This window comes from Chionomys nivalis, chromosome 11, assembly GCF_950005125.1.
Source record: "Chionomys nivalis chromosome 11, mChiNiv1.1, whole genome shotgun sequence".
In the NCBI taxonomy this organism is placed as follows: domain Eukaryota; kingdom Metazoa; phylum Chordata; class Mammalia; order Rodentia; family Cricetidae; genus Chionomys; species Chionomys nivalis.
Window position 1 is genome coordinate 26,050,090 of NC_080096.1, and position 12,079 is coordinate 26,062,168.

The 12,079-nt window shown below is 53.5% G+C and overlaps 1 protein-coding gene across 2 annotated transcripts in view; it reads right to left on the minus strand.

Moving 5' to 3' along the window:
* Positions 1 to 1,032: 1,032 nt before the first annotated feature.
* Positions 1,033 to 12,079, minus strand: part of Stk40 (serine/threonine kinase 40) — a 37,756-nt gene continuing 26,709 nt past the window's right edge. For both annotated transcript variants that reach the window (XM_057784629.1, XM_057784630.1), the window contains exons 7-11: positions 6,541 to 6,656; positions 5,258 to 5,402; positions 4,980 to 5,099; positions 4,584 to 4,668; positions 1,033 to 3,578 (exon numbers count right to left, since the gene is read on the minus strand). In XM_057784629.1, coding sequence (XP_057640612.1) covers positions 3,360 to 3,578; positions 4,584 to 4,668; positions 4,980 to 5,099; positions 5,258 to 5,402; positions 6,541 to 6,656 — 685 coding nt within the window. In that variant the 3' untranslated portion in view covers positions 1,033 to 3,359. The remainder of the gene's footprint in view (positions 3,579 to 4,583; positions 4,669 to 4,979; positions 5,100 to 5,257; positions 5,403 to 6,540; positions 6,657 to 12,079) is intronic.

Below are 12,079 nucleotides of genomic sequence, written 5' to 3' on the forward strand. Positions count from 1 at the left end.
GGCTCACTAGCACCTGTAACTCCCAGTCTTGGGATCTCAGGTCCTCTTCTGGCCTCTGTGGGCACCAGGCACAGAAGTGGTACATACATGCAGGCAAAACAGCAATACACGTAAGAGATAAAATATAAAAATTTTCTTAAAAAACGGGGCTAAAGAGATGGCTCAGAGGTTAAGAGCACTGGCTGCTCTTCCAGAGGTCCTGAGTTCAATTCCCAACAACCACAGGGTGGCTCATAACCATCTGTAATGAGACCTGGTGCCTTCTGGCACGCAGGCAGAACATTGTATAAATAATAAATCTTAGAAAACAGTCTGAAGAAATAGGGCTGTTTTGTCTACACGCTAGAAGCAAAAAGAAAACAAACTAGGCTGTTCTGAGCATCAGTTGGGTGCTAGACCAATTTTGAGGGCTGAACTGGGAGACCTACACAATCCCAGAGACATCTGTACCCAAAGCTAGGGATTATGAATAGAAACCAGGTCCAGAGCAGCAGCTGATGGGTGGGCTGAGGAAGGGCATCTCACAGTGGTAGACCTGGGTCAGACAGGGCAGAGGTCCATACAGGATGGACTATGTGGGTGTGTGGGCTGCGGGGAAGGGGCAGGGCAGAGCAGTCATGGGAAGAGGCTCGTCTGAGAGAGGTTTCATTTGCTGTGGTGCCTTTTGCCTTCCCTGCCCAGCTGGGGATGGTCTAGCCTACCTCTCCCCTCACTGTTTCTTGGCTTTGCTGGGAAGTACAATCTACAGTCTAAACTTAGGCAACAGAAGGAGGAAGGAAGGAAGGCACCCCTTGGCTTCCCAAGGAGGCGAGGGCAGCACAGGAAAAGACCAGTGCTAGCTAGCTCCTTACCCCAGAGCCCTGGAATAGGCTTGCGAGTGCATGGCACCCAACAATCACAACCTTTGACACAGGCCTTTTATTTTTATTTTATTTATTTATTTTTTGGTTTTTCGAGACAGGGTTTCTCTGTGGTTTTGGAGCCTGTCCTGGAACTAGCTCTTGTAGACCAGGCTGGTCTCGAACTCACAGAGATCCGCCTGCCTCTGCCTACTGAGTGCTGGGATTAAAGGCGTGCGCCACCACTGCCCGGCTTGACACAGGCCTTTTAGAGAGGTGCTGATGGCTTTGTAGTTGTCAGGGCCTTGCTACTCTTCTGCCTACAGCGGGCAGAAAGCAGGGCCACACCAAGCCAGAAACTCCCATTGGGCACTGGCAGGAAGCAGGACATCCCCGTTCCCTCCTGCTTTTGCTGGTCCGAGGTCACAGTACACCTGTTGCAGGGCCCAGAGCTACGGGACCTGCCTTGCTGGGACAGAGACGGTGAGCTAGACAGAGGACAAGAACAGAGAGGCATTGCTGCAGGCATGGTGGCTCCAGATCAGGAAGTTTATTGCTGACATGCAGGAAGAGTCCCCATGTAGTACAAAAATACGTCTTTATACAAACTTTTTTGTGACTTTTTCCATTTTGTTTCTTTTTTTGTTTTTTTTTTTCTTTACAACAGGACTTCTCAGTGTGTGACACCAGTGAGGGCGGCCCCAACCTCCTCTCGTCTGCACTGCCAGAAATACCATCAGACCCAAGGGTCGGCCTTGGGAGGAACCAGGCTGTCTGACAGGCTCTGCAGACCTGAAGGTATTGCTTTTAAAAGGAGGGCTGTGGATGCCGGCCTGAGACACTAGGCAGGGGCTCCGCCCAGGAGGGCCCCAGCCAGGCCTCAGAGCCTCACTGGAGGGCAGTCGTGGGATACAAGTCCAGGCCGACTGCATTTCTGCTCCCATAGGAGACTTTTCATTATCAAATAAATATAGAAAAAAGCCCTCCCCCCCAACCCAGCACCATGCCCTGACTCTCAGCGGCTGGATGACTGAACTCGAGGCAGAGCAGAGTGCTGGGGCGCTGGGCTCAGGAGGGCTCCTGCAGACCCAGCAAAACAGAGGCACAGGCGCCCAGGGCTGGATGAGGGGGTGGGGAGGAAGGGGCATGGGCGGCCCTGCTACTGCTGGCAAGAGGTGGCCCCATTTTTTCCAGATGGGGAAACTGAGGCACAAGGAGGTTTGGGAACTTGCCCAAGGTCACTCACAGTGAGTCAGCTTTTCAGGGGGTGAAGGTCAGTCACACTCTAGGAAACATGGTCTCCCCCACTGGAGAGCAAGGGGCAGGAAGGGTCTAGAACTGCCAGAAGGGGGCCAACACGCTCTCTGAGGAACACAAGGTATAGGCCTCCAGAGTCGGGTCTTTGCTTGGTACTGGGTGCGCCAAGTCCAGTGAAGGGAGGGGCATTCTGGAGAGAACAGCATTTCTGGCAAGACAGGCATCCACTTCAAAATTTAGGCTCAAAAAGGTAGCAGGGCTGTTCTCAAGCCAGGCAGGTAGGGCCCCGGTCCCTACAGGTTTCCCTCCAAGTCTTCTCCCCAGGCAGGCATCTGCCCAGGTCTGCTGAGAGATACATTTCTGAAGCAGGGTGGGAGGTCTCTGAGCACAAGTTGCCTGTCTCCAGCAGGCCCAGAGCATCCTCCAAAGTTGGCCACAGGTCCCTTCACACTACGCCCATGTTACCTGGGTACCACACGAAGGAGGCAGGGCTAATGTGCATGTGCAGCACCTCAGAAAAGCTGCTGAGACAGAGAAGCCAAGTCAAGAGACAGAGGGCCTAGGGGTGAGAGCAGAGAACTGGCAAGAGAACGCCTAGGTGCCTGGGGGTGAGAAGGGAGCCTACATACAGGTGTGGGCCCCATTATCCAGCCCAGCTTGGGGGCAGAGAGTGGCCATTGGCTGAACCTAGAGATGGGAGAGAAGTTGGGTTCAGTAAAAAAATAAATCTATCTGAATTGGGCGGAAAATGAGGTGAAAGTGTTCCAAAGCTTAGACTGAGGGCAGGCCCCAGGGAGGGGGGGGTGGGGACATGGATGGTGGTGGGAAGGGGTGCTTTCTGGGGCCAGTAGCGAGCTGCATGGTCAGCTTATATGGACTGTGGGGAGCAGTGGCCTGGCCAGGCTCTAGCTCTTCCAGGGCCTGGGTGGCAAGATTAAGCTCCCCTCTTTCCTCCCAGCAATCGGTCCAGAGACAGCGTGGTTAGAGAGGCAGAGAGGTAGATTAAAATGTCATGATTAAAAGCAGATCAGGTATCTAGAATTCTCAGATTAAAAAAAAAAAAAATCAAGCAATCATCCCAAAAGGTAGCTTTGTGGTACCTCTGTTGACCCTGGCTGTGACCTGGGCTGTCCCTATCCCTGCCCTGTCCCTGCTGCAGCCTGGGAGTCAGTCCAGCACTGTGGGCCCGGCACTAGGCCGGATGGCTGGGCCCCAGGGGGGCCGAGGAGAGGTGTGCCGGGGCTTGTGCCCTAGCCGAGGGCACTATTTCCGCAGATAGCGTTGTGCCAGGATGGCTGTGTCCAAGGAGGTCATGGGCTGTGCATCATGGCCTAGCCGTCGCACTGGTGGCATGCTACCGAATTGCCGCTTGGGCACCCACGCCCGGGCCTCATGGATGGAGCTCTTCTCTTCAGCAAGCAGCAGCTGCTGTCGCATGTAGTTCTCAAACTCGTACTGGGAACATTCCTCTGTTACTTTTGCCTGTGAGACCGAGAGACCACAGTGAAGACAAAACACAGGCAGCAGGGCTGGGCAGCTGGGGTGCTGAGGGCATGCTCCCTAGGCAGCACGAGTCAGGCCCTATCTTCCTAGAGGCTAAGCGTGGGGCCCCGAAGTCCTCCAGCCAACTGGCTGTCACCGTGCGGCTGAGTGAGTGGCCGCAGGAGGCCCCAGCTGCACACAGCCTGTCTTCTACCTTTCAGGTTGCGCTAGCACCCTCACCCATGGTGGGGTGTATATGTGTATGCAGGTGGGGGTGCAGGCGTGTCTCCTCACAAAAGAGCCTCTGAACTCAGGGATGATCCATGCCAAGATTTAAGAGCAGAGCCACTCTCTGACCGTGGCCTCCAGCCGAGCTCCCTCCTGAGCAGGCAGGCAATGCAAGATTGCAGCTCTAAGTCCTGACTAGTGGAGGGCAGGCTTCTGGGACCAAGGTACAGCTCCCTTGCTGCCAAGCTCTATGACTGCGGACACATCAGTTCACTTCTCTGATCCTTTACTTCCTTTGAGAACGGGATAAAAATATGCCCCACATGCCTTAGGGTGGAGTGAATGGGAGTTGGGCAGGGCTTCCAGGCATGCCCCCTCCTGGTCCACCTGCCCCCTCCTTGCTGGGAAGGTCCAGCTTCCCTCCCAGGGCTGCCCCAAGACCATCCCCAGCTGCTACCTAGCACTCCTGTCTGTCCCCAGCACTTTCTCTAGTGGAGGGAACGGGGAGAGAAGAGGAGGTAAATGAATCATCTAAAAAACAAAAAGCAGGAAGGGTGAGAGAGAGCCCCATGAGTCAGACAGGGAGAGAAATGGACTTGGGGAGGAAGAGGAAGCCAGCAGAGGCCCAGGTGGCTGCCTGGCACTGGGGCCTCTCAGGAGCTGACCCCATGTCAGCCAACAGTCTCTTCTCAGGCTGGGAACCTCAGGTGGACAGGACAGCCAGGTTCTGCAGACTAGCGAAGGAAGCCCTGCACCTGCTCCTGACTCCACACTTACCTCCTGGGAGCTATCAGAGTTGCTCATTTGGTCGTCAATATCAGGAACCACTTGCAAAGGCCCACTCAGAGAGGACAGGGACTGCCTGCAGGGGAGGGGGACGCGTCAGATTAGACGGGGTCCCTATTGCTCTTCACTTCTTTAGAGTCAGTCGGGCTTAGGACCCAGCCAGTAACTGCCTAACGTGGCTGACTGCTCTGGGCCTCTATCTTCTTGCTCAATAAAGAGACATCTGCTGCAGGGGCTGTGGTAGGAACTCAGCGAGGCAATGCCCACCTCACAGCTGGCACGGCTGACATGCGCTCTGCCGACACCCTCAGAGGAAGCTGAAGCTGATGGCACAGCAGAGGAAGGGCTGCTCATCTGTGCAGGGCGGCCTTGTGCAGGGCCACTCACCAAGACGCAATGATGGCACTGAGTGCCTCCAGGACATCAGCAGCAGCCAGGCGTTGCTGGGGGTCAAGGACCAGCAGTTTCCGGATAAGACACACTGTGTTCTCAGAGACCCTTCCATCCCTGGTCGGGAAGAAGGAGGAAGAAACCTCAGCATGGTGATGGATGCTGGCCTTTGACACAGGGTTCCAGGATCCAGTGGTGTTGCTGTTTCCTCACTGAAATCCCAGAGGGCCAGCTGATCCCTTCCCCACCCCGCTGGTAAGGTAAGCAGGACTCACTCGGGGATGGTATATTCAGCAGCCTTGATCTTGCGGAAGAGCTCCTGTGGGATGCTGTCGTAGAAGGGGAACTGTCCATAGAGCATGGTGAAGAGAACCACACCCAGGGCCCACATGTCACTAGGCTTGCCCCGGTATGGCCGGCCTGTGGACAGAGCACATGCACACTCACAGTTGGGCTGATATCCCCGGGCAGCTACTCACTCCAAATCCCACCCGTGCTTCAAGTCATCCTTCTGGCGTTCTCACTCCCAGGGCAAGCACAGTGCAGTCCTCCGAGCTGCATGCTTGCACCCCAGCTCCCCAGGATGACACCTGGCTGTGTACAGCCTACCCACCTTGCCCTGCTCTGCAGCATCTTCTCCATCAGCCTAGGAGACCCTGGGAGCTAGCTACCTCTCCCCACACCTAGGAAAGCAGCTCCCAGAGCAGATACAGCTGGCAGCCACTCATCCCCTGTCCTTTGCTGTCATCTAGCCTGGTTCCTTCACAGCATTTGCCACTGTCTGCCACCCCTCTCCCCATGCCCATCTCTGTTGCTCCCCAGCTCCCCTACTAGATGGTGAGTTCTCTGACCCAGGGGGTGGTGTTGTCATTTATTCTGCTCACTGCCTGGGCCCAGCCTGGACTTGCACATTTACGTCATCAACGTCTCAGACGGCTTCCTTGTCCCCACCACAGGGAGGGGAATGGGAAAGGAGACTGTAATGGGACATATGGCACACAGAAGCAGGAGGGACTATCTGGAGGGAGCAGAGGGCTATGTGAGAGGAATGGGAAGGCAAAGAGGAACAAAGCATACTGATGTATATGCTTAAAAATGAAAAGGTTAGTGTCCTTATCTGTAAAGGGGGCTTATGAGACTGTCCTTAGGATAGTAGGATGGCTTTATTTGGGGGCAGGAGTCCTTTTATGTGGCCCAGGCTAGCCTAGAATTCAAGATCCTTCTGCCTCTGCCTCCTGAGTGCTAGAATGCTGGGTATGTGGTACCATGCTCACACCGCTTGGTTTCTACTTTTTAACACTGCAGCTTAAATGCCACATCCCAGAGAAGATTTCTTAGTGCCCTGATATGTTCTTTTGGAATGCCCATCTCTCTCATAGCTTTAACCTGATGTGGGCACATGGCCAGTCTGTCTTGTTCCTCCATTAGACCACAGATCTTGGACACGGTGGGTCAGAACTGGTTTCGGCTCAGGGGAGAGCCAACACCTGGTCCAGGGCCTGCCCACAGGCTACCATCTGTTCAAGGAGTGCACGGCCAGCGTGGGGACCACACATACCACTGAGTACATCAGGACTGATGTAGGCAGGGCTCCCCCTCTGGTCCTTCAGCAGGTCCCCCTCACTCACAAGATGTTTCCCAAGGCAGAAGTTGGTGATAGTTATCCGATGGGTCCTAAGAACGGGAGGCAAAGAGTGAATACAGAGAGCCCCAGACCCAGGCACCCTACTGGGTCAGGCCCCTATTCTAAACAAAAGCAACCAGCAACCAGGTTTCTTTTCAAGAGCACAGTACCCTCCTCCCTTGAACCTGCTCCTCTGGTTGAATCTCAGGGGTACAGCTCAGAGCTGGGACAATTCCCAGAGGTTTTCGCCGATCTTCAAGATTGGGAGTAACCTGCAACTTCCAATATGATTTCCTCATTCCCACAGGCAGAAAAAGACCAGCAGACATGTATGACCTTAACTCTCCCTGCCTCTCCACTGAGGTCTCATAGCAAGTGTACCAGGCCTAGGCCTGCCATGGGGATTCTGGCCCAGGGGAAGTTTCCGAATTCTCCGGTGAGTGTGGACGCTGATCCTATGTCATGCCTCCCAGCTGACAGCTGTATGTCTGTGTGTGACTTTATGTGTTATGGGTATTTGCCTGCATATATTTGTTTGCACCCCTCTCCCCTTGAGAGGGTTTCTCTGTGTACCCTTGGCTGTCCTGGAACTTGCTCTGTAGACCAGGCTGGCCTTGAACTCACAGAGATCTGCTTGCCTCTGCCTCCTGAGTGCAGGGATTAAAGTAGTGCGCAGCTACCACCCAGACTGCCTCCATGTATGCTTGTGTACCACATAAGTGCCCAGTGCCTGCAGAGACCAGAAGAGGGCAGTGGATCCCCTGGGACTGGTGTTACAGATAGTAAAACATCTCTCCAGTCCCCTTAACATCATTTTGTGAGATAGGGTCCCTCCCTCCCTCCCTCCCTCCCGCTTTATTTAGTATGTACACAGTATTCTTCCTGCATGTATGCCTGCCAGCCAGAAGAGGACACCAGATCTCTTTACAAATAGTTCTAAGCCATCATGTGGTTGCTGGGAATTGAACTCAGGTCCTCTGGAAGAGCAGCCAGTGCTCTTAACCCGTGAGCCATCTCTCCAGCCTGAGATAGGGTCCCTTAATGAACCCAGAGCTTACCAATTTGGGGGACTACCTGGCCAGCAAGCCCAGGGATCCCCTTGTTTATTCCTCAACAGGGATGGGACAACAGGGATGGGATTATAGGCTCATGGACTTTTTTTTTGTATTTATTTATTATGTACACAGTGTTCAGCCTCCATGTATCCCTGCAGGCCAGAAGAGGGCACCAGATCTCATTACAGATGGTTGTGAGCCACCATGTGGTTGTCAAGACCTCCAGAAGAGCAGTCAGTGCTCTTAACCTCTGAGCCATCTCTCCAACCTGGCTCATGGGCTTTTTACCCTAGGGATCTGAACTTCAAATCCTCATTACTCATCTGGCAAACCTTTAACCAACTGAACTATCTCCCCTGCTCGAGGCTGAGCCTATCTTTACTGGGTATTGTGAGGTAGGTCTCAAAAGAGCCCTGATATTCAATTAGATGAGTGTGCCATCTCAGCTCTTCCCAGTTCTCACAACCCTCAGGGCTAACAGAATGGGACTAGAGGAGGCCAGCACAGAGCAACGGTGCAGTTAATCCATTTCAACCACCCTATCTTTCTATAACCCCACTGGAGGCCAAAGCCCCCCGGAGACCCAGCACTGGAAGGGTGGAGAACCGAGAGCATGCACACTGCTGTTGATGCTGGGTGGCTAGCCATGAGCCCAATGGCTAGGAGATGCCAGCAGTGCAGGTCTGGGTCTTCACTGGTCCAAGGCCTTAAAGAGAAGGAGTTCACGCCAGAAAGGGAAGGCATTGTGAACTGGTGATCCTGTCAAGGCCAGCTCTGCCATGTTGGGGTTCCCTTTGCTAAAAGTTATGAGCAGGTAGACTTTTTTTCTGGGGTTGCCAGCCAGTGTTGGTATATGCCTTTAATCCTAGCACTCAGGGGGGCAGAGGCAGGCAAATCTCTGTGAGTTCGAGGTCAGCCTGGTCTACAGAGTGACTTCTAGGACAAGACAGAAGACAGGCTCCAAAGCTACAGAGAAACCCTGTTTTGAAAAACAAAGTTTTAGGGTCCCGCTGCATGGGTTTGTGGAGGCTCGGTATGCAGAACCCACACTGCCCTGTGAATGAGGCGCTGCCCTGCAGTGTGGTAGGTGACTGGGCTGCAGCCACACATCATGCACACAGGCGCGGCGGGCACATTTCAGAGTCACCATGAGACAATGCACTGTCGACTTCCAACAACCTTTGTGGCTGTTTCATATCCTGTCGTGCTAGGGGTCAAAGCCAGGGCTCGTGCACACAAGCCCCGTTCTCAAAAATTATGAACCCAAGCATTATCACTGACTGTAGCTTCTTGATATTCCTCATTCGGAGCAGCAGGGCCTTTGGGAGACAACATTGCCATCAGTGGGGAATGTGGCTCCCATACAGTGGGTGAGTCATTTAGTAAGCTGGGGCCAGCCTCCCAGGAGAGTCCTTGGCATAAGGAGGGGAGCTTGAGGCAAGCAGATGCTGCTCGGCTGTTATGGAGGAAACAATGGGCTGGAGGCACACAGGAATACACAGAGCTAGCTCTGGGGCCTGGCACTTCAGTTCTTTTGCCAGGACTCAGGTGGACTGTTTTCAGGTGGATATGTTTTCACAGTGGTCTGGGAGGGACTTTTCAATTCCCCACATCAAATGGTACAACTAAGGTCTAGAAGTAAAGAAACCTGTCCAAGGTCACATAGCTTGGGAAAATTGGGAGGTAGGTCCAAGTCCAGGTCTGTTAGGCCCTTGAGTCCCCTGGAAAGAACCCAGCCCCCAAATGACTTTTCCTTCTGTCCCATTCAGGCTGACTCAGCTCTCATCCTGGGTTTCAGACAGTCTTGGCCTAGAAAAACAGGCTCTTCTCTGAGAGTCATCAAGCAGGCAGCTTTGGGCTTGGAACCTTTCTAGGAAGCTCACGGTATGCTCCTCCCACAACAGCTGTGGGAGGACGGCCCTTGCTGAGAGGACACTTGGGAGCACTAGTGGGGAGGGAGGCTCTTCCCTAACTGTGCTGGCCTGGGCTTACTGGCTGAGCATGGCGCTGGGGAACAGCGGGGAGAGATGCTCAGTGAGGGCCCTTGTGCATCTCTTTCTAGAACAGTTTCTCAGGACAGTGGGGAGGGTGGACTCAAGAGCAGGGGATGTGGCTACGAGTGGATTTCCACAAGAGCTGCATCCAAGAGGCTCTGAGAGCCCTTCAGCTACCTCAGGGAATTCTGCTGGCAAAGGACTTGGCACAAACAATGGCCAGTCTGTCCTCCACATTCTCAATAGAAACGTGGGCTCCAGCTCTTACCCAGGATGCCCTGCAGGACAGAGCCTGAGGATGTAGACAAAGGGTCTCGGGAGGATTCTGAGCTGGGATGCGATGCCCCCACCTCCCCCTGCTATGAGCCTCCTGTGTCACTGCTCCTGACACAGGACTGTAAGGCTTTACAGAATAGCACCGTGTTTCTGTGCTGGCCACTGTGGCCACAAATGTATCCTGTGGTTTCTGAGGCGTGGGATGCTGGGAGGATAGCTCCAGTAGGGATAGTGGGGCCTGAGACTCAGGTTCCCTAGCCTGATCCTGCCTCTGCCATTTCCATGTTGTGTGGAGCTCCTGCTAAACCCAAATGTCATTTTCTATAAGGAGAAAATGGGACGACCGACTCTCAGGGTTGGCTGGGTTTGACTGAGTACGAAGATGGGTTTACAGTGGGCATAGAGCTCCAGGCTTGTCAGAGGAAGCTGCCAATAGCCTCATATTCTCTGCCAGCTGGCATGCCTAGGAGAGCCTAGGAAAGACACTGTCTCTGACACGGGTGATAACCGGCCCTGGAATACACACATTTGTGTTACTGTAGGTCCTACCAGAAGGACGTCCAACCTTCTGCCTGTGGTGGCTGTTTTGCCATGGAGACACCCGAAGCTTTTCCCACAGGAAATGCCATGATCAGCCTAGAGACCTCCCAAAGCTTGGCAATGCTTGCCTACCTTACCTTCCCCCCCCCCCCCCAAACACTGGCAGAGTGGCATTCAGCTCCCTAGGAGTCCCAGACCCCCCCCCCGGCTGGTCCTGACAGGAGGGCAAGGGCATCAAGGGGTGGCGGGGCAATGTGCGTCAGCAAGGGCTGCTTTGGGTGAGTCACACTTCAGCTATGGCCCCTGGGCTACCACAGCGTTCTGCTTTTCTAGGAATTGGTATGCGACTTGCCTACCCAAGAGGAAGGAGGAAGAAGGAACCCACAGCCAGCCTCACATAACCCCAAGGAAGGCTTCAGATTTCAGCCCTCGCTCCATCCCATTCCCTTCCCTGGAGGCTCTCATCCCATTTGTCTGCATTCCACTGGCTAGCACAAGAGCCTGGCAGGATGGGTGAGAAAGGGTTGGCATGCCAAGGAGGAACTGGGAATATGAGAGGCTTTCAATGCTATGTACCTTGTACCGTTGAGTGTCTGGGGGCTCAAGTGAAAGTAGCCAGCTGCCTTTCTGTCTTAGGGTACAGTGCTCTGCAACCGACGGTCATCTGAGACTGGCTGCAGCTCGGAGAAGGGAGAAGCAAAACCACCAGTGGAAAAAAGAGGCCTTACACACTGCTGCAGTTAACAGGCAGGGGCCCCACTGTGTGTTTCCATGACAACCCTTGGGATGCTCATTTAGAGAGTTAGCAAGTCAACAAGCAGCTGTTATGAAGAGCCCAGGCTCTCTAGTCAAGCTGGTTGGGACATGGGTTCCTCAATGTCCCACAAAGGGGGTAGGAAAAACAGGACTCAAGTTTTCCTTTTTATTATAGCTTTTTGCTTGTTTGTTTGTTTTTTGAGACAGGGTTTCTCTATGTAGCTTTAGAGCCTGTCCTAGAACTTGCTATGTAGATCAGGCTGGCCTTGAACTCACAGAGATCCACCTGTGTCTCCCGAGTGCTGGGATTAAAGGTGTCTGCTTTAACTAAAGTTTATTAGTTTCTTAAAGACAGGGACTTTCTTGCTTATATAGTTCAGGCTGACCTCAAACTTGTGATGCCCCTGCCTCTGAGTGCTAGGAACCAATTGTAAGAGCTCACATTGACATGCCAAGTCACCTTAAGACAATACACTCTCCACAACTTTGGACCAAAGTGGCCAGCACCCTCCAACACCTGCCTTCCTCTCCTGAGTCCCAGTCAAGCCTCGGGGGAACAAACAGCAAGGCCCTGGGCCTCATCCGAACGGTGGGAGCTCCTGGCCTCTTCTCCTGTCTCACTCATAGGAACCTCAGGCCCTCTTACAATTGACACTGAGGTTGTATGTAGGAAATGCCAACCCCCACCTGGCAATTTTACATCTATTTGCATCTCTTTGCAGGAAGGCGGATCACTCCACTTCAATGCATGAGAAACAAGATCAGAGGGTTGGTAACAGGACGCATGGATGAATTCTCACTTAGCAAGTAAAACCAAGAAGCAGCACAGTCTCCAAATAGAAGGCAGTACAG